We start from the raw sequence: 22365 nt of genomic DNA, 5'->3' as shown, positions 1-22365 counted from the left end.
CCATTCACAGAAACATTGGTATGCCAGCCTGCTATTTCATTCACATAAAAGACTAAATATTGCATGCCTTTTTTGTCTTCTGCTCTTTTACTCCTTTGTCTTTTTGCCTCCTCTTTTGATTTGCGAGGGCCTGCCTTTTCTTCCTTGCTTTTGTGTTTGCCTTTGTTTCTGAGGAGAGAAGGCAGACGCGCTGTCTTTTTTTTTTTTTTTTTCTATATTTGCCAGGCAGGAAAGAGATGTTGGGAGGGACTGCAGTGCGAAATCTGCAGCAGAGTGAGAGCGGAAGCTGCTTATGAATGAGTGTCAGTCTTTCAGCTTTGCTATATGCTCCTGAGGACATTTTACATGAATGGTGTCTGGCTGTGTGCTTTCCGCTACCGGGGAGACAAAGATGCTTCATTGGTGCTGCTGGGCTTTTTTCTGTTATCCTTTCGGCTGTTTCATTCACTCATCTGCCTGAGAAACATGTCGTTCATTCTGTGTCTTTTTCAGTTGTATCATTCATGTAGTTCGACCAGGACCAGTTACTGGGTATTTTAGACAAGCTGTGAATCTGTATCTGCTTCCTACTGAATTATTATTTTTTTTGCTCCTTTGTTGCAGAATGCTGATAGAGAATTAATGGTACACATTAGACAAATGGTGTCGAAACAGTTTAATGTAAAAAGAAAAGATAGCTTTATTTCTTTCTGCATTAATGGACGATTATAAATATTTGGTGCAGAAACAATAGGATTACTGTCTAGTAATACGTTTTGTGAAAGTATAAACCTGAGAAACAGGAATGTCTACCTATATTCTGCAGCTATTATAGATGATCATGGACAGTATATTAATGATATCACTAATTTCTAGTCATGCTAAAATTACACTGTTTTGCTTCTTTTAGTGATTTAAAGAGGTTTCCTTTATATATGCTAAAGAAAATGATACCTTTATGATATATTTCCATGGAGATTTTGATTCTCATATCTGAGAAGTCTGCGTTTTTTTTTCGTTAGAAGATTTTGGCTGGCACTGTGATTGTAGCTGTCATCTAAGTGGATGCTGATGACACTTATTTCACTTAATTTATTAACAATCCTGCGCTTAGTTCTTTGTGTCTGTAAACTTCTATCAGTCCATCCATCCATTTTATACAACATTAATTGTTTAAAAAAATGAATTCATGCAAACTATTATGAGTAATTAGTTTACTAAGTTAAATAATCAAGCTACCTCTGATTCTTCATTTCCTTTTCCCAGAAAAACAAATAAGAGTGGAAGAATTACAGCAAATTAATATCAGACTAGGGAATTTAAAAATTGATTGGTTCCAGTGTGCTGTAAGTGGGAGGTTTTTTTTTTTCTCCCTCCAACAGGAAGTGATTTGCAGTGTTCAGCAAGCCTTTTGTTGAGAAGGTTTTCTCAGATCAGTGAGTCATGCTTTAGCTCTGAGCCGGCAGGCAGGCAGGCAGGCAGGCAGCAGTCAGTAGAGAGTATTTGCTCTTCCCTCGCTGTATCCGTGATCATCGACAACATAGACCTTCCTCTGTTCTCTTACTTTTTGGATTTTTGAGGCTAGAAATCAGCAGCAGTAGCAGCATCACCACTGGAAACCAAACAAGCTGCACCACAACACTGGCAGCCTTTTGGAGACCTTTTCTTCTCTCCATCCCTTCTTCCTCTGCTTCAGTGTTGTGTTTTCATGGATTGTGTCTTTATGTTTCTCTCTTACGGATTGGATTGCAGCTCTGGATTTTACTGAGAGCAGATTGGACTTTGGCGACAGCAGCAGCAGCAGCAGCAGCAGCAACAGCAGCAGCAGCCCAACACAACACAACCACCACTGTAACCTCAGTAGAGAAAATTACAGTCAGGTGGCCTGTGATTGCTAAAAGGCGTTTGCTGCCTGTACTGCTGCTGCTATGTTACAGGAGAGGGTAATCAGCACGGCTCAGCCACGTCTGCCAGCACACTTGTGAAAGAGGCAGGCTGTGCGTGTCGGTTGGTGGAGAGAGGGGAGAAAGCAAGAGAGAGAAGGGTATGCTTCACCGTACCAAATACAACCGCTTCAGGAATGAGTCAGTAACATCCGTCGATGAGCTTCTCCACGGCCTGTCCATGAACCCCAAGGTCTCGGCCACCCCCCAGTCTGCAGCCGAGACATCTTACACACCCCCGACCGAGGTCCAGCCCTCCTCGACCACCACTGCTTCCATCAACCCCACCAGCCACGGCTCTGACCACCTGGAAGATGGAGGCACCACCCTCTGCACTCTCATCAACAAGGTGTCCAGCCTGAAATTCAGCAACTCAGGCAGCTTGCTGGGCATCAAGGGTCTGCCCTCAGCTGTCAAGGACCTGGCTGTGTCTAAGCTGCAGGGGGGTGGGGGATCGGGCTCAGGCAGCTCCAGTGGCCCGAGCCCCAGCGCGGCGACGGCAGCGGCGGCGGCAGCAGCCTCTGGTGTGGGCGGCTCTCTGTGCGGCTCGGCCTCCCATTCAACCCCCTGCTCACAGCTGGAGCCGGCTGTCAGCATGAGTAAGAAGAGCAGGCTGGATGAACTCCAGCCCAGTGGAGAGGACTGGAACGGAGGTGGAGGTGGTGGACTGGTGAGCAAACCCTCCAGAGGATGGCTACATTCGAGTGAGAAGATCTCTGGTCCAGGAGTGACATACATAGTGAAGGTTAGTGGTCTCTAATCTAAAAAATGTTTATTATCCTCTCCCTCTTTTCTTGTCTTTCCCCATTCTGTCTTTTGTTTCAGTGACTCAAGCTTAGCTACCTGCAAGTTTAGTATAAAGAAGAGATAATGTAGTTTTACTTGCACATCACAACATGCCCTTGAGTGGGTGTATGTAGGTTGGCTACAGCAGAGGGCTGAGCAAATGGAGAGCGACTAGAAAACAGACATTGAATAATTCAGAAAATAGAGAAGGTCAGCGATGGAGGAAAGTAAAGTGTGTTGGGGAGGGGGTGGGGGCATGTGATTGCAAAATAAAAACAGCAATCATCAGTGTCTTTTTAGAGCATGCTGTAAACATTGTCTTGTATACAGTATTTCTGTCCTGTGTATGTGGAGCCACAGCGTTATGCTTTTGTAACCATGGTGATGTGTTATTTCTGTACGTTGTGCATCTGTATGAGCTCTATGGCTGTTTTTCCGCTCGGCGATAGAGAAATGATGGAGGAGGAGGAAAAAGAAGACACACGGTGCATGTTTGTGTCTCATCACATCAGCGTCTTCAGCGTTAATGCCCGATCGGCCATCAAACATCGTTTAAAGGAGCACAAGTACGCACAACTACGAGAGCTGTGAATGTCATCATGCCGGCAATGAGTCACTAGCATGAGGAGTGATGATGCTGAGCCCTGGCTCTTCAAGGTGTGAAGTGAATGAAGAAAACGGAGCAAACCATATTCACTGAGACCACAGAGCAGCAGTATATTGAACCTTTTTGCGTGATGGTGGAATCTTTTTGTCTTCTATTCATGTAGCACATGTCACTAAAAAGCAAAAAAAAATGTAGTTTTGGGAGGGGATGAATAAGCATAGTCAAACAGCGATGCCAGGTTAAATGTGTTATATTCCAAATCAAGTTACACAGTATGATTGCCATCATATGACACCTTCTACAACTCGCCCGAACAAAGCCTACAGTATCTGTGACCAGTGTGACATTCCATTAACTGCATTAAGGCCGAGAGCGCTTATTTGTCCAGTCAATGCCACTGAAAGCATCCACACTGTGAGGGAGGTGGGGGTGGTGGGGGGTGGGGGGGATGGGTCCAGTCCCTGCTCCCCAACCCCCCTGCTTTTCCTGTGGTTTGACTCCTGCATGTGTTGAGATCAACGTGGTGTTCTGCTCACAGCACTTTTAATTAGCGTCATGTGGTCACTCCTCGCACATCATGCGCCATTACTCTAACGGGACATTGATTGACAGCGCCACTGTTTACAGTCATGCTTTTACCCCGTGGTAGCTATGTGTTTATGATATGTGTTTAAAAACCTCTGTGATAAGACTTCTCCTAATGTAATGCTGTATTTGCTTTTTATTTAGGTTTGTGGTCAGTGGTAACTGTTGTTCTGTAGATTTGCAGTGCAGTGGCTTTTTTCTTTTCTTTTCTTTTTTTTGCTGTAAACTGTTGCTAGGTCAAAATGATGCTATGAGAGCTGTGGGAGTGAATGAAAACCAAAACGTGGTTGGCTGCAAAAAACATAACAGTTAGCTGAAAGACACTAAATATAACCCTGTGGAACTGCATATTTGGGTGATAATTCTCCACAGCTTCATCACTGATGCAGAGAAGTTGTCTGGTCATACGTAACAATGATTATAGCTTCTATAACTATATAATAATAACTTAAGAAAGTTCTGAATAGGGACAACTGGATTTGATCGTAGACACCTGAAGATATATCTCTCATCCACTAGGCTTCTTTAGTTCACAGGAAATTCAGAAACTTCTTTATTAAGTGTTGAAACATCTTCAACTACCTACAGTCAAGGCCATTTGCACTTGATTAACATTTTCTTGAATAAGAGACTGTGGTGACTGAGAATCATCACTTACATCTTGCTGAGTGTAACAATAACCTTAGTTTGCATGGTTATGGTTATATTGTCCACCACAGGTCATCATCAGCATTAGATTTTCCATATTATACAACATTTATAAATACTAATTTCATCAACTATTTCATGTAACATTTTACTCTTTTACAGCCATTTTTATTTTGCCAATAAACCAAATATTGGGATTTATTGGCAAAAAAATATAGCCAAAGTGGTATGTTTTCATGTTTCATAAGTATTTGCCTGTTTGTGCAAGTACTGTTTAAATGCAATGTGTGTGTATATGTATCTAGTTATATGAACTTCATATACAATCGCTTAGACTTGTTTTGTTGTTTTCTGGGATCAATTAGAGGCTCTTCAGAACTGGCCACTCATTGATTTTTATAATTAATCTAAAGTTGAGTTTTACTGTGTGAATCATGTATTTGTTTGTCGTACAGCATCAGAGAAGAAAAGTCTCCATGTGGTGCTCAGAATAGGTCTCTAACAATTTTATAACTGTTTGATATATTTTTGGCCCTGCTGAAGTGTGCACTTTAAACTCACTCTTCTAAAAATAGAGTAGTAAAAGAAAATGCAAATGTCATGTTGACTAAATGGTATTCATTTGCTGGTTATTGTAAAGTGAACTGGAGAGAAGTGGCCTCATAACATGAAAGTTATGATTTTAATAACTTAATTTTTTTCTGAAGAGGAGAGGAAATAGAAGCATTAGCGTCTCTGGATGTTTTTCTTTTTTCTTTTCTTTTTTTTCTTTTTTACAAGATTATGAATGTGATTCTGATAATGATAGGAACTCATCAGCACAAAATGTTCCCAGTCTGTGCAGTATTAATTAGAAGAGGTGTTGTAACGAGTCAGTGGCTGATACTGAAGATGGTTTTGTGGGATAGGAGGACTGTATTCACCTCATGAGGCATAGTAACACACTGATGCAGTTCACAGATATTTATGGTGAAGGAGCATTTACTTGATTTGTATCAACTTTGTGTCAGACTTTGCCTTTGTGATCAGCGGGATGTTTCTATTTTCAACCTAAAGTGAAAACAATAATAGCAGCAAGTTTATGAGAACACATTTGCTGATGTAATAAAGGCTCAAGTCTGCTTGTTCGGTTTTGTGCAGACTCACTGTTAAACTCAGTGCCCCCCTTGAAAGCAGCGCAACCTGGGATAGGCTACTATTCCACAAGAGTATACTTAGTCACACAATGACAACTGTCTCTGGCAGGGCTTCGTGTTTTTAGTCTGATGTAAGGCATGGATGTTACTGAATAATGGACTGGCACCTCATTCCAAAAAAAGTTCTAGCACACGTGCATTAGTGTTTCCACTGCTGACCCTGCCTACACTTCACTCTTTCGCAAATGGCCAGTAGACTTTACACTGAGATGACGTCACATAAAATTCACTTTACTGGCCTGTTGTCTCCATGGATTAGTTCACAAAAAGAGGTGAACTTGCCAGACTCCTGCTTTGTAATAAAGTACTTTTTTTTTAGCGTTATACAAATCTACAAATAATCAAATAATCCAAATAGGATTCTTCACATGAAATACACCACTAAACCACTTTCCCTGGAGGTCTTCCTTCAAGATATAAGCTCCTAGTGTCTAGTCATTAAAGGGATAGTTCAACATTTTGGCAAATTGGCCCATTGCCATAATCGCTATAGTCATAGCAGTAGGTTCATTACCTTTAATTGTAGGTGTAAGCTATTTTCAGTACGGCGGAGCGCAGCAGCTGGCTGCTCAGAGCTACGCTATGGAGGCTAACGGAATTTCTTGGTTTCCCTCATTAAACTCATCAAATTCAACATCCCAAAACTCCACAGCACTTTTGTAGACAAGTTGTGACCTGCACAACCACCACGCTATGAGATAATGACGGAACGATATGAAACGGAGCCGTTTTCGAGGTAAATACAGGGTAAATACGGAGACTGCTTGCTGAAAAACTGTCCCTGAACGCAACGCGCATCAGCGGTTTTGTATGAATTTACCTCGAAAACGGCTCCGTTTCGTATCGTTCCGTCATTATCTCATAGCGTGGTGGTTGTGCAGGTCACAACTTGTCTACAAAAGCGCTGTGGAGTTTTGGGATGTTGAATTTGATGAGTTTAATGAGGGAAACCAAGAAATTCCGTTAGCCTCCATAGCGTAGCTCTGAGCAGCCAGCTGCTGCGCTCCGCCGTACTGAAAATAGCTTACACCTACAATTAAAGGTAATGAACCTACTGCTATGACTATAGCGATTATGGCAATGGGCCAATTTGCCAAAATGTTGAACTATCCCTTTAAGTTAATGTTGGACATGGTGAAGTGGTAAATGTTTAGTGAGTTTCAATTGAAAAACTCAGACAAGTCAGGTGTGCTTTTCTGTACATTCATGATGTGTTAGTTATAAAAATATTAATGTTACTTTTTTTACTCATATTTAACACTTGTTTCACACAGACTTATTTTCTTGCTTTCCAGTACCTGGGCTGTATAGAAGTCCTGCGGTCAATGAGATCCCTGGATTTCACCACAAGGTCACAAATAACAAGGTATGTTCAGATGTAGTTTTCCAGTTTTATAGTGTTCACAAGTGACACATTGAAGGGAAAACCAACATGAAAGTGTCAGGAGACCATGTGACACAAAAACAGCTTCATTCTTCATTCTTCCCCCATTTGGTGTTTTGATGGACAATGTTCAACATGTTGATCCAAAAATGTCTTCAATTATGCTATGATAATCCCTGACCCTTAAATAAAACAACATTTTTGCTGCATGTTTTTAAATGAATCATACTAGTTGAAGCAGAATCCATATAAGGTATCATTTTAGATGAAGAAATTCAGTTCAAACAGCTGACTTTTGCCATTAGACAGCTAACCAACTTGCTAGATAGCTCTGCCAATGTCTGTTGGCAAGAATGCTATTATAAGTAATGTAAATATAGAAATGGCAGAAGTTAAGTCCAAACTTATTACAAATTCACCTTCCGTTTTGAGTTGCTAAAAATCTTACGAGGATGATGCTAACAGGACGAACACCAAGCTGGTTTGTTATAGGCAGAGACAATCACACTAAAGCTTGTGCTGAGAAAAAAAGTGACCAAATCTATTATATACATAGCAGGAAATAAGGTCCTAAATGCGTTTTTCTATCGGCAACTCAACTCATAAATTACCATTTTAAAAATGTGATGTGTTGTTGATCTTATATATTATATGTAGTAGTACATTTAGGCTGCCTGTTATCACAATTTGTCTGCGTGGAATTTTCTGTGGCTCCATGTGTATCTTTAAAATCATTGACCAATGTGCAGTGAGGCAAAGGCCAATAGTGAATCGGTTTGTGTCATGTCCACTTTTCTGCCTGACTTCCTGAAATCAGTCCAGTGTTAACGTTAGCTAGCAAGGCCACACAGTGGTAAGCTGTCTCTCTCACACACACACACACACACACACACACACACACACACACACACACACTCACTCACTCACTCACTGTGTGAGTTCGGTTTCTCTCTAATAAAGAGAGAGATGGTGAAAAAGAGAGAAACAAACAGAGAGAAATCTATGGCTCATGCCGTTGCTATTATTAGATTTCTCCTTTTCTAAAATAACCTACTGCTGTGCATGGTTTATCCACCAAAAAGGATACAGAAATTAACATTTCTGCTTCTGTCAAGAATCCAATGTCAGAGGTGAATTTGAGCTTTTGCTTCGAATCGACTCTTCAGCCACTGTTTGATTCACAGTTTAGTTTAGTTTACCACCATTTACCAGACTTGGTTTCATGGTTGTTTTATTGTTGTTGTTTTTGTCTATTTTATATCTTAATTATAATTCATATTTCATCTGATAAAGACATTCTATTATTATTATATTTAATCCTATGTCTATCATACTTGATTTCTTACATCTACATCTTCTTGATGGCCATGAAATTCGATCTGGATGGCCATGGTACCAAGAGAATGGATTTCAGTGATCACTGTCTTTTATTATTGCTCTACCACCAAATCAAAAAATGTAATCTAAACAATACTTTGATTTATAAATATAAAATAACTGCAGAACATATGACATCTGCATTGACCTCAGATGCACTTCTGCTCATTTAAGCATTAAAGGAAGATGGTGAGAATGATGAACATACCTGCTGAACATGAGTATGTTGCCATGTTGATGTTAACATGAACTGCTCTGCCAAGTAGCTACAGCCTCTCACAGCCACTAGCTGTAGACTCTTTGTCCTGTTGTTACTAAGACAACAAAATACATCCCTAGACTACACGTAATACAGTCTAACTTAATGCCAAAATACCAGTCATCGTGTGGCTGTCTGTGGTCACCATCTTGGCTTCATCGTCCACTCTTCCTCCCTCTAGGGAAGCCATCAGCCTGGTGTGTGAGGCTGTTCCAGGGACCAAAGGAGCTCTGCGGAAGAGAAAGGTACACGGATGGACATTGAGGGGAGGGAAAGAGGGAGGGAGGGAGGGAGGGAGGGAGGGAGGGAGGGAGGGATAGAGAAATGCAAGTGATTGCCACAGTACGAGAGCTGAGAAAATGAGTGTTAGTGAAATGTACAGTAGAGGAAACAGCATTAGATATTCATTTATCCTTCCGTGTTCTATATATAGCATCGCCTCAGTAAGTTTTTTTTTTCTCTCATCCATCCTTCATGTTAAAAGAGAGAGAAAACACAGATAGATAGAGAGAGAGAAATGATGAGAGACACTGTACTTAGAGAAGAGAGAGAGAGTGAGGAGAAAGGAGAGAGATGAAGAGGTATGGGACTGTATATGCGTGGGTGTAGTTCCAGCCCACGATGCATTGCACACCGCGCACAGTGCTTAGTGACTCATGTAGTGCACAATATCTGTGATCAGGAGGCTGATCTTGTGTGTGTGTGTGTGTGTGTGTGTGTGCGCACGTGTTTGTGTGAGCGTCTGTCTTCTGTGTGCATGTGCACCTACATGGTGTGTGTCCACAGCGTGTGAGGAGACTGTGTCTTAATGTGGGGTGTGAAATGAAGCATTACTCCGCTCTCTAGAGCTCGTTCAAATGTCAGGGAAGAGTATATAACACAAAATCATTGCTGACTAGTTTCTCTCTCATAATAGATATAAAGGTATAAGATAATGTTAATTTGGCAAACACACACTGATGACACCAGCTTGATACTGAGATTTTCTGAATGGCTTTGACCATTTTATTTGGCCTCTTTTCCTCTGCTCATCATTCAAATCACTATTCACAACAGTATTTTTAAGTCATTTAAAATGAAATTTGCGTTGCCCAATGTATAATCAATACAAACTGAACAATACATTTTCCTTATTTATTAGGATGAGTAATCCTCCTGAAAGGTATAGCAGTGGTTGGTCTACTTAGTAGCATAAAAACTGGAAAGATGGGGAAATAGCTAGCCTACCTCTATTCTAAGGAAATAAATGCACCTGCCATGATGCCATCCCATAACATTTTGGTTGTTGTTGTTGTTTTTTGGCTTTGTACAGAGCTATGCTAGCTATTCCCCGTGCTTCCAGGCTTTATGCTAGGCTAAGTTTACCCAACCCACTGCTGAGCGTAGCTTCATATCATACCATCCTATCATTCATACCAGATTTGGAGACACCAGAGTTTTCATTCAGTTCTCTACAAATAATATTGAATTACTAAATCATAAAAAGAGATGTTGTTTTCATTTGTTTAAAATCTGTCTGTCTGTGTCATCCTCTGATCCTCCTAGCCACCGTCCAAAGCTCTGTCCAATATCCTGGGAAAGAGCAACCTGCAGTTCGCTGGCATGTCCATCAACCTAAATATCTCCACCAGTAGCCTCAACCTGATGACCCCTGACTGCAAACAGGTCAGCGGACAACCTTTTACAACACACACTAATGATACTTTTTATGATTTTCAGTGTAAGAAAATGGCATCATTTATTAGTTATACTAAAATAAATAAACTGAAGAAAAAGTCCCCACCCACACACACACACAAATTTAGGTTTTCGTAAGTCTTCCTTTTAGCTTTTGAAAAAGTGAGATAAGACTTTTCTCTAGAATGAAGGGTGTCCATTTAAAGAGGCTAATGTGATAAAGAGCTGTTTAAAGAGGAAAACAAGTAAGAGCACATGGTCTCTACTGATGTTAATAGAATTACCAGAGGAAGTCGGCACGTTGTAGATTACTGTTTATTTGTGTGCTCTCTACTTCAGTCTCATTCTTAATACTAACAGCAGATGGTGCCAAAGTAACAACACAAGCCAAATCCTACACATAGATACTCATCAGACAGGGCCTTTTACTTGAAAAATAATTATTGTGATACATGTGTGTAGAATCACAGATGTGTTGGGTTAATTGATATGTACTGTATGATTTTGCTCCTCACAGATCATAGCCAACCATCATATGCAGTCCATCTCATTTGCATCAGGTGGAGACCCTGTAAGTAACTCAGTCGCCAGCATCAAATTTACTGATATAACTTAAAAAACATTTTAGCCCATGGCTGATGCTCCTAATTATCAGTCATATTACTATAACTATATAACCACACACTTTGTCTATTTGGCTATCTGTAAAAGATGTGTCTTTTTATCTTGTCTTTTTCAGGACACAACAGATTTTGTTGCCTATGTAGCAAAGGATCCTGTCAACAGAAGAGGTAAGCGTCCATTCCTTAACTCTAGGGTGTCTCATGTCTTACATATGACGTGTTGCTCGTTAAAGTTTGTTGTTCTGACTCTCACCAGCGTGTCACATCCTGGAGTGCTCTGATGGTCTGGCCCAGGATGTCATCGGTACCATCGGCCAGGCCTTTGACCTTCGCTTCCAGCAGTACCTGCAATGTCCCTCAAGCAAGCTGTCCTCCACACATGACAGGTGAGGTGTTGAGACCACACTAATAAAACGCACAGAAGATAACACGGTGACCCATATTGAGTTCTAGTATCAAACTATGTTTTCTCCAGGGTATTAAACATGGAGGAGTTACCATGGACAGAGGAAGAGGAGGAGTCGGCAGAGCACCCTTACTACAATAACATCCCTGGCAAGATGCCACCGCCTGGAGGCTTCATTGACACCCGGCTAACCAATCACAATGCAGCACCTGATGGATGCCAGGTACAACTGAGCAGCGTTATTTTGGTTCACATGCATTTACATTTACACACTGTTGCATTTGAGCTCTTATTCTGTTCACATGGTTTTCACTGACTTTATTTTTCTGCTATGGACCAAGAAGGGTAAACTTTGATGTGATAGTTTTTATCATCCAGCATCATCCAAGCCAAATGGATCAAAATGGAGCAATTAAATTCTAGTGATTGATAACTCTTATAACACATCACTGCCTTTTTACTACAGTATATATACAGTATGTTCTGTGGTCACAAGACTGATTGTGAGCATTATTGGTATAATTAGGCCTCAAACTGAAAACGAACCACACAACAGTCCACTTTGGGGGCATAACCTGTGTTTCTGGACTCAGTCTGGTTGTTTCACAAAAGAATTTGATTGACAGCTTTCACAGCAGGCCAAATTAACTGTAGTAAATAGATAAAAGTACTTCATTTTTAGCTATCCGCTGTTAGCTGTGAAAGTACCCATAATCTGAACCACACATTACATGTCTGACATTTGTTTTTTAATGTGTACTCGTTTTATGTATTTAATTCAGACATGTCTTAGATATCCACTATGTGTGCGTGTGTGTCATCAGATGGGCCCAGGATCAGTCGATCAGACATATTACCAAGGGCGGCACTGCGGTGAAAACTGGGGAGATGAAAGAAAGCCCATATTCATACAACAGGGTAAGAAAGCCCATGTTTCCCACTACTCAGATGCAAATGGCATGTTTAATTCAGTTCATCTCTGAGACTATGATTGTTTCTCCAAATGTTTAGGTTCATTTGATATTAGCAGTCTGCCTGAGAGTAAAGGTCATGCAGCAAAGACAGCAGAGATGCCCACGTATGTGAACACCCAGCAGATTGACGCCCAGGTGCTCGCGGCACTGCAGGCAGAGGCAGAAAATGTGACAAAAGGCATGGCAACTGCAGCCAAAGAGAGCCCACAGAAGGACCTGTTTGACATGAGTGAGTCTTTTATTGGCATGTACTGAACTTTCACTTTCTTTTATTCAGATGCTTTGAACAGTGGACTGTGACTAATTTGAAAAACCATAGTTCACTGTGGACCGATGAATTTGAGGCAAAGCAAATGTAAAACTCACCTTTTGCAGCATTACTAAGTATGAACAGTAACTGTGCCTTTACAATTACATAGTAAGACTAATTGTAAGACTAATTTCTAATCAAAGTTCTTAATTATAGAGATTTCCTAGCTTTTGTTTCCCCGTGACTTTAGTGTGGCATTATAATAACATCATGTCAGTAGGGAGACAATAGGAGGACAATGTTAATGCCAGTGTAGAGCTGTGTTCTTTCCTCCTTTCAACTTCCACCTTAGCTTTTCTATTATTACACATGAAAGATTAGTTACATAACGATGTGTGTACTATGTATGAAGAATCCATGACACAAATTACATGTGAGCAGTTGCCATACTGTTCAAAAGTGAGTTATTATTATGTCGTTATCTAAGGTGTTATTGTCTGCTGCTGTGGTTCTCTGTTAACTTTGTTCCTGTGCTAACAAGCACCAGCACTTGTTCCACAAAAGAAAGTCAAGATTAAATGAAATTTGATACAGACACTTGCATAATATGATTTACAACATTTTCAACTGTTTCGTAAGGATATCCAATGAAAGGTTATACAGTGTAGAGTATATATAATATATATAATATAATAGTAATGTGAAATTAAATGAACCAATAATATAAACATGAATATTTGCTGAACTAGCTCAGCAGCACAGACATTGAGTCCACTGTCTAATTGATGTTAAATGTCTAAGAGCATTAAAGGAAGTTTTATTGGTGGTTATTATTGTATCGTCAGCATAACAGAGAAAGAATAATGTAGAAAGTTAAATGCTTTAATTACTGCATAAGACAGGCTTAGTGTTTCTGTCTGCTCAAGAATAATAAAGAAAGTTCTGGGCTTTATCCTCAGCTGTATATTTTCCCTCTGTCCATTGTCTGCCGACAGCTATCCTATATGTACAGCATTGCATCAGTTTAAGTTATATAATGCATACTGTAAATATACAAATGTATTTCCAGACAGATTTACATACAAATGCTGTGAGTAAAAAAATTGACATTAAACCTTCACTTTGTGTATACATCACAGATGACAGATGAGTTCTTCTGCCCCTGGTCGTTACAGATATGTGAATAACCATTTTGGAGAAATTGAAGAAAACACTGCTACAAGCTAGGGCAATGATGACCATGCACTTTTTCATGTTAAGGTTTTCATTCCAACAAAGTATTTATTAATAACATACTTTATACAATTTGACAGCTGTAGGATGTTGAGTTAAAAACTGTGCTTGAGATATCCTTCCTGTCCTAATTATGTTGGCGCTGCCTTCACTTACACCAGAGCCCTTCGAGGATGCTATTCAGTCTCAGTCCCATCCGCCGTCCCAGGGGCAAGCCCAATCCCAGATGTCCGGTATCCATAAGGCAGCATCCGTGGACAACTCGAGCCCCCTTCTTGTGCGCTCACTGGCCTTCCGGGCACAGGAGGAGCTGGAGGGCCAGACATGGTATCACGGCAAAATGAGCCGCCGTGATGCTGAAAAATTACTGAAAGAAGACGGGGACTTCCTAGTCCGCAAGAGCACTACCAACCCAGGGTCCTACGTACTGACAGGCATGCACAATGGACTTGCCAAACATCTACTGCTGGTGGACCCTGAGGGAACGGTAAGAAAGGTTAAAAGACATGTAGAGCGTGATACTGTAGATAGAAAGACTGATTTGTATAGGAACACATGATTTCCACTGTGAAAGAAAAACAACATTATAATATCTCTTTCTCTTTTCTAAGGTACGGACAAAAGATCACATATTTGACAGCATTAGCCACCTTATTGGCCATCACCGTGACAACAATCTGCCGATTGTGTCAGCCGGGAGTGAACTGTGTCTCCTACAGCCCGTTGGAAGGAAACAGTGATGCTTGCAATGCCTGATGGGAAATCGGAAGCTCTGAACAGTCTCTCCTACCATCCTGAAACTTGAAGACGAAACGTGAAGAGAAGATGCTTGAAGGCTCTGTGCGCTGACAGTGTTTTTGGGAAAGTTGGCCCACAGTTACACTGCTGGAGGCACCGGAAGACACAAGATTTGTTAAAGATAAAAAAAAAATATTTATAGAACTGTTATTATTTTGTTGTGATGACTGAAATGCTATATTTTTGAGAAGACATAGGTGCATTTGGACATACTATCTTGATTTGGTGTTTTAAAAGACTTAAAAGAAAAAATACAGATGTTCTTGTAGTTTAGATGAAGTGCAAATTAAACCTCAAAGAGGTGTTAACAAGAGTATTTTAGAATAAAAACCTGAAATTTTAGTTTTGTCTGTCAAGCACAACCACATTTCTACAGGAACTGTTGACTACAGTAAGAGGTCGGAAACAAAAACAGTTTGGACGATAAATGCTGTTTATAATGAATTACTTTAGGAGAAAAAAAAAGTCCTTTAATCTCACCAATAGCGTGACAGCTCACTCAATTAGTCACTATATGAAATCTGCTTTTATTGGGGATTAGAAATGAATGTGTTTTGCTTTGCAGTAGTCACAAAGTTTTGGGGTGCAAACAGACATCCTTCATAGTGCTGTCAATGGCTTTAAAGATAACCTTTTTTTTATAAAGTATTTTCTTGTGTCACAGTCGCATGACTTAAAATCAACTGTTCTTGTGGACATTGTTCGTAGACCTTGATACCCCTTTATTTGAAAGAGGTGCTTGTGTATGCTGACACTGTAAAATATTTATGCTTTTCAACCAGGGATTGTTTCTGAATTGGTTTTCTCTGGATTCTTCTTTTAGGTGTGTAGTCAATGATTAGTTTTGGGGCTTGAGTCATGCAATGGATATTCTCACATTCTTAATTAACATTTTCGGCTTTTTGTGAACTTTTAAAAAGATATTATCATCATCATTATTATTATTATCATTTGAATGATCACAAATGAATAGCACAATCAGAAAGTTAGATCAGTTAGATCATCTGTGTCAGTTGTACCAAGACGAATTACCAATGTGTTGAGACGTGATTTTCACTTTTTTCTCACAAGACTTAATTAGACCAGTGTTGTGTACACACATTGTGCACCTAATACACAATGTTCAATATTAGATCACCTTCACTTGTTGATGTTGAACAAAGATTTTATTTCATAATGTGGTTGTGTCAATACTGCTTTATGGCCACTAGGTGTCACCACAGAAATACTTGTTTACCCCCAGTCAGGCACACTAACTTCACTTCCCTTATTTTATAACCAACTAGTAGTGAAGGATGTTATCTGACAGCATTGCTTATAGTACTACACTACATGGGAAAATCCGACTCATAGAGTTTTCAAACACTGTTGCTTGACAGTTCATAGTTAATTTGCATTTTGCAGTCCACTGTACACAATCGTTCCTCAGAACAGTTAATGGTATTTAGGTTATACGGACTGTTTTTGTAGAGTGGGGAATCAAAAATTTTGAAAAGGCTTATAGAAATAGTAAACAGCAGTTCTGGCAACAGCTTTTTAAATGCTCTCATCCTTACTATTGTCAGTACTCTGATGGATACCAAATGAATGGGGCATTGTATTTGATATGCACTGGACCACTTCAGTTGAACCAAAATCAGCATGTGTTCAATGAGTTTGACAAGACAGATGCAATGTAATATAACGTGCCTGTATTTTGCTGCAAGAGGGAGTGTACAGTACATGCATCTCACAACAACACATATTAGCAAAGAGCAGTATTGGGATTGTTAGAAAAAAAAATCCACCAGATCCATTTTGGTTAAAGCCGATTAAGACTCCCCTTGATTCCTTGTGTCCCATGACCCAGTTTGCTTCTCAGGATTCTTCCGAGGAGAGCTCATGGTAGAAAAAGAGGAATAAATTGGTATTTTTGAAGGAAATGGCAGGAGAAGAAAGGACACAAAAAAATCATTGGGGAGTTATTTCTTGTTGTGTGTTTTGTTTTTCTGACAATTATCCGTCATTCGCTTTTATTTGTTCAATTCTTTGTGACATAATTTCATCAAATCTAATATCTTGGGAGATGGAATGATGTGCTAATTTTGTTTTTCTTTTTTCAAAAAAACAGCACTATGCTAATATTGAAAATTATTTTGAGATCAGCGTTGGTTTCTAAAAAAAAAAAAAAAAAGCTCTAAAATTTGTAGAACCACCTTGACAAAATGTGCAATGTTTTGAACAAAGCGTATATACAGCAGGAACAACTCCATACTTGAATCTCTCTGATAACATGATGATTAGCTGTGTGGCATCAAGAAATTATACAAACAAATACGCTGGGACACAAATAAGAACATGGCTTCTCTCCAGATTTCTGTTGATGAAAATGTGCCTTTTATTTGTACAAATGGTGTTTTTATTTCTCTTTCTCTCTCTCTTCAAAGTGCAATAGCTGATCTTCAATGGGGCATGCCTGTTCACTAGAGGTTGTGTTTCGCCCTGCTGCGTGTTGCTGCTTGAGACTACTGTTTTCTCTCTATCTCTGTCTCTTTATCTCCCTCTCTCCCTCTCTATTATATATTCTAAATGTATCATTTCCAGATTCTAAGTATAAATCTTTGTCAGAGGGAATCACACAGAGAACTCACTATTTTGGAACAGGTACAGAAAAAAAAATGGAAATAAAAACAAAGAGACAAGTCCAAATGATGTTTACAGATTTAATCTTTTGGTTGTATGGGTTTATCATTATTCTGTATGACTGTTGGCAATAAAACCGTGAATGTGTAGAATCTCTGTGGTATATGTTCTGTAATGATCAGGAAGACATTTTGTCTTATGGCAGACTCTGTCATCACAATTTCCTCAAAAATCTCAGTGTTGGCTCATCCAAATTATATCAGTTTTGTTTTTATTTTATAGTTTTTATTTATTTGATTTACTTCTAATCTGTCCAGATCTCTGCTGCCACTCATGTAGATCAAAGCATTGACAACAAGATTTTAAAAACACAATCCATACTTCTAGACATAGACATACTAATGAAAACTGCTATAACTATGTGAATAGTAGGTTAATTTGTAATTTGGATGAACCAACACTGACATTTTCTGAAATGTGTAAGGAAGGCACAACACAAGGCAAGAACTACGCCCTCTACTGGCCACATGAGGTGATCAAGATGATTCATCTTTATACAGTACTTCCAGTCTTTATTTTTTACATCATTGTGCCAAAGCTAATATTTTTTTTGCATCAGCTGCCTCTAACTAACTAGTTCTACTTCACATGCAGCATCCACGTGCCTCGCAAGACTTTTGTTTCTTCACTTTACCAGTTTCATGCTTTTAGGTTTGATACAATACGTTTCTAATTCTGGAATAATCAGATAAAAACATACAAAGATAAACTACAATAACAATTCAAAATGTGCTACTAAGACAAGGATTGGAAATATTCTGTATCGAACATGCAGCCTATTGTAAAAAAAAAAAAAAAAAAAAAAATATCCCACTAGCATTCACCACTAAACCAGCAGATGGAGCCCTGGTTTCACTGAAAACACTATTGCTGTTGAATGAACTGCATCAGTTACATTAACATAAACATGGTGCTACTGGTAAAATGAAAAAGGTGGCATGTCTGACTCTTCAACATGCATATTTTTTTACACCACACATACTATTTACAATGCAGTTTTCGTTTCATATTACTGCACAACATTCTGTAGTATTACTGAGTGAATATACATTTACAGAACAGATTGCATAGAATAAATAACTTTAGTTGTTTATCATTACACTAATAATTGTCTACAATCATTCTCCATTACATTGTTTTTGCAGCTCTATAATTGCACTTTAAATAATTGTGGGTGATTTCTTTTTCACTTCCTGTTTGCCTTTTTCGTCCTTGTCTGTCACATCTGTGACCACATGGGTACACTTTTTTCTGTCAAGTTTGAGAGCACCATTGATTCTCAAATCATCACTGCCCTGTGAAGAGCATGCATCTCCAAAATATCAAGTTTTAATTGGCTGAATGTTTTCTTTTAATCATTGATTTTCTCAGCCATTGTAAGATTTATCTGGTCAGTTAACTGTATAAATACCCATTTCTGGAGATGCATGGTTCCCACACAAAAGTGATGAAATGAATGACACCAATCTGATGTCAAGTGTGAGTTTTCTGATTATGGATGATATTGTATATTGATAATAACCAACCACCAAGGAGAAACAGCTGTCCTGCAGCCAGGCCTCAAGTCCACACTTCATTCAAGATATTCTTTTTTCTCAATCAGTCAAAAGTCATCTGTCCGTTGTGACCACTGCACAGGCCCATGAGCGTATATGTGGACCTCCCTCACCTTCTTACCATAGATTTCTGGCTCCCTTCTCTCAGTTTTTTGCATCACTTTCAGAGCCAGCCTGGGTGGCCCCTCCTACCACCACTGAGACCTCACCAGTGTCCATGCTCTGTTCCTTCCCTTGCTCCGTCTGCTTTGAGCCCTGCTGGTTCTGGTTCTGGTTCTGGTTGGGGTTGTTCTGGCTGCTCCACGACTTGCTCCTGCTGCGGCTGGGCTCCAGAGACGGCTTGTTCCCACTGCCATTTACAGAAGCCTTCCCCCTGTAGCAGCAGCCACACACCAGACCCAGGAAGGCCCGTCTCATCTCTCGACTGGCCAGGGTGTATATTATTGGATTCATGGCTGAGTTGAGCACAGCCACCGCAATGAACCAGTCAGCCTTGTAGAGGATGGGGCAACGCTGCCCACATGCCACATCCACGAGAAGCACGATGAAGATGGGCGTCCAGCAGGCGATGAAGACCCCGACTACGATGATGACGGTGCGCAGCAGGGACATGGCGTGCTCGGAGTTGCTGTGCTTGCTCACCTTTCGGCTGCTGGACTTGACCAGGATGTAGATTCGGGCGTAAAGCACTGACATGGCCAAGAGCAAAACCATAAAAACAGTGATGCAGAAGGCTACGTATTTCTTGGTGTAGAGAGGCAGGACCGTGGAGCAATCTGGGAGGTTGTCCAGACAGTTCCAGCCCAAGATGGGCAGAGCCCCAAGAGAAATGGCAATCAGCCAGCAGGTCCCTATCAGGAGAAACACTCTGTAGTTCTTGTTGGCATCATAAGGCCTCATTTTGATCATAGTCAGGTGTCTTTCTATGGCAATAGCCAAGAGACTGAAGACGGACGCACCAAGTGCCACGAACATGCTGCCCTCTCTGACGAACCAGAGGGCAGGCGAGAGCTGCAGGGTCTTCTCTCCTGACAGCAGCAGGTTGACCAGGTAGGCGACTCCAGCCAGCATGTCACACAGCGCCAGGTTGCCGATGAAGTAATACATTCGGTTGTGGAACCTGTGGTTTCTCCATATGGCCACCAGCACGGTAAGGTTCTCCAGGACGATGAAGCTGCATATGATTAGGAACACGATGGTTTTGGGGTCTACGGTGCTACTACGGCTCGTGCCGACGCCAGGCCGGTGGTCCAGCTTCCCCGTGTAGTTGTAGTGGAGAGTTATCTGAGGGTTGTTCATCTTCAAAGCTGCCGCCGGCTGCTGACACTGGATGTCAGAAGTGAGCAGGGAGTCCAGTGTCAGCAGACAGAGCCACCGTGTTCAAGGGCAGGGAAAGATCTGAGTTGTGACATAGGGTAAACCAGTTTATTCATCAGTGTTATGTTTGCAATAGTAAGTAATAAGGTAATGCTGCCCTTTATGGCTTTATCTCCTTTCTTAAAAAAAATAAAAATAAAAATAAAATCTTAGTCTGGTTATGATATTTATGAAGCCAACCAAATAAAATATCATTAAGTCTGAGAAACAGGTACAGAAAAATACATACAACTAAAACAAAGTTTATATACTCTGCTTATTGCATGCTGTTTTTGTTGGTTTGTTTACACATTGCTCATCTTGGACCACTTCCAAGAATATTTTAAGTAGTAGCAAGTAGGTAAGAGAGGCTGATTAGTTAGTAGTTTCATTTTTAAACATAATAATATAGTCTAGCCTGCTGTGGTTAAATCTTCTTTGGTTTGTTTGCCTCTACTTAACTCGTCCCGTTTCCCCAGATGACAAAGCTTAACACAACTTACCGTGGGATGCTCGCAGTTCAAGTTTTACTTGGAAGTTAAACTCGCTCCGGTTCACGTGCATTTCATCGCTGAGGCGTTAAATCTCCGTAATTCACAGATTCGCTCCACAGTTTTAATTCCTTTGCGCTCGCTCCGTGGAGGAGAGCAGCTCTTCATCTTTTGCTGATCTCTGAACTCCGGAGTTTTTTCGACAGTTGGCTGGAAGTCACACCCCTCCCTCCCTGCACAGAGGCTGGGTCGGCTGCTGTCTGTCTGAGGGTCAGTCCAACTCCTGAAGCCTATCACAGCCACGGAGGTGCGTTTAAGCATAACTTATTTCTTTACAGATACGTTTGCAGTTATCCATTGTAGGCTAATTGTATTTGTCCAGACACAAGTTTTAGTTGTTGACATTAGTCAGGTTTTTTTTAATTATTATTATTAGATTTTTCTTTCATTTTTAATTGAAGTCAAATACAATTTTAAGATGGTTTTAATTTATTTTATTTATTTATTGTTACCAAAATATCTCTGGTAGTTGTGGAAACTGGAAACCATTATGTAGGATATGTTCATTATTGTATTTATTTGCATAAATATCAGTCAGATATGTTTTTTAGGCTATCTGACATAGTTTTTCTTACATATTTTCCTAAGCTTTTGAGTCTGTGAATGGGAATTAATCCAGATAACTAGTTTTCTTGAACATATTAATTAGCCTAATTCCATTCAAACCAGAAAATCAACATAACTTGATAGCTATAGGGAAACAGACCAGACAGAATATTTTATTAACTTATTACAAACTTTTAGGAAGGAAACAAAATCCAAGACAAAAAAAGAAAAAGCAGAACTGAGAATAAGCAAGCAACCAAACTAAAAATAGTACCGTAAATGCTAATACCTCTTAAGTTCGTGCAAATGTTATTTGAATACAATTCAACAAAAGCCTATTCCTCAGTAACCACACATCATAAATCCCTAACTTCAATTTAAGTCAGCAGTCTGTAGTTGCTGATTTTCCCTGGTGTGTCTTGACCTGACACGGGGACAAAAAAAAGAAGAAAAAAAAGAGAGCGTGTACATTATGCTGTCAGAGTTTAGGTTAAGATGACTGCAGCCCATCCTTTGTTCTGGTCGTTCTGTCATGACCTCATATCCAGGAAGGATGGGCAGGGCTGGCAACGAGAAGAAGGACTCAGGGAGTCCGAGAAGCAGAAAGACTGATGATGACTCTTTAAAATAGATGTGACGAAGTTCAATCTAAACTGTGGAGATTTAAAGACTTCCCTCACTCAAACTAAAATGAACAAAATGTGACTGAAACAATAAACTTCAATTCCAAACAAAATCCAGACCTTGCACCAAGAATAACCGAGTCATAAGCTCTGCGCACTGCATATGTGCCGCAATGACTCAAACACTAAGAATCTTTTTTGCTTTACTTTATACAGTGCCACACATGCTGCTTGCAATTTTCCCCGTACGAAGCACATGCTGTACTGTAATACAGACCAAATCATTAAATAGCAGATATCTTCCAGTGTTTGTGGTTATTAACCCA

At 40.1% G+C, this 22365-nt stretch overlaps 2 protein-coding genes across 2 annotated transcripts; one reads left to right on the top strand and one right to left on the bottom strand.

Annotated features, from left to right (window-relative positions):
• On the top strand, nucleotides 1-17499 carry shc3 (SHC (Src homology 2 domain containing) transforming protein 3). Its single transcript, XM_085793254.1, has 13 exons — nucleotides 1-18; nucleotides 1917-2667; nucleotides 7040-7110; nucleotides 8946-9009; nucleotides 10310-10429; nucleotides 10959-11012; nucleotides 11181-11232; nucleotides 11321-11450; nucleotides 11540-11693; nucleotides 12295-12388; nucleotides 12482-12673; nucleotides 14089-14414; nucleotides 14539-17499. The coding sequence occupies exons 2-13, from the start codon at nucleotides 2026-2028 to the stop codon at nucleotides 14665-14667; spliced, it is 2028 nt and encodes a 675-aa protein (XP_085649380.1). The 5' UTR covers nucleotides 1-18; nucleotides 1917-2025; the 3' UTR covers nucleotides 14668-17499.
• s1pr3b (sphingosine-1-phosphate receptor 3b) lies at nucleotides 17301-21016 on the bottom strand. Its single transcript, XM_085793255.1, has 2 exons — nucleotides 20823-21016; nucleotides 17301-20361 (listed from the first exon to the last, which is right to left on the bottom strand). Exon 2 carries the CDS (start codon nucleotides 20260-20262, stop codon nucleotides 19108-19110), a length of 1155 nt encoding a protein of 384 aa, XP_085649381.1. The 5' UTR covers nucleotides 20263-20361; nucleotides 20823-21016; the 3' UTR covers nucleotides 17301-19107.
• Between the last annotated feature and the right edge of the window lie 1349 nt (nucleotides 21017-22365).

Source organism: Trachurus japonicus, chromosome 12, assembly GCF_045865225.1.
Source record: "Trachurus japonicus isolate A0001 chromosome 12, Traja_1.0".
Lineage (NCBI taxonomy): Eukaryota > Metazoa > Chordata > Actinopteri > Carangiformes > Carangidae > Trachurus > Trachurus japonicus.
This window is presented reverse-complemented; position numbering and strand designations above follow the sequence as displayed.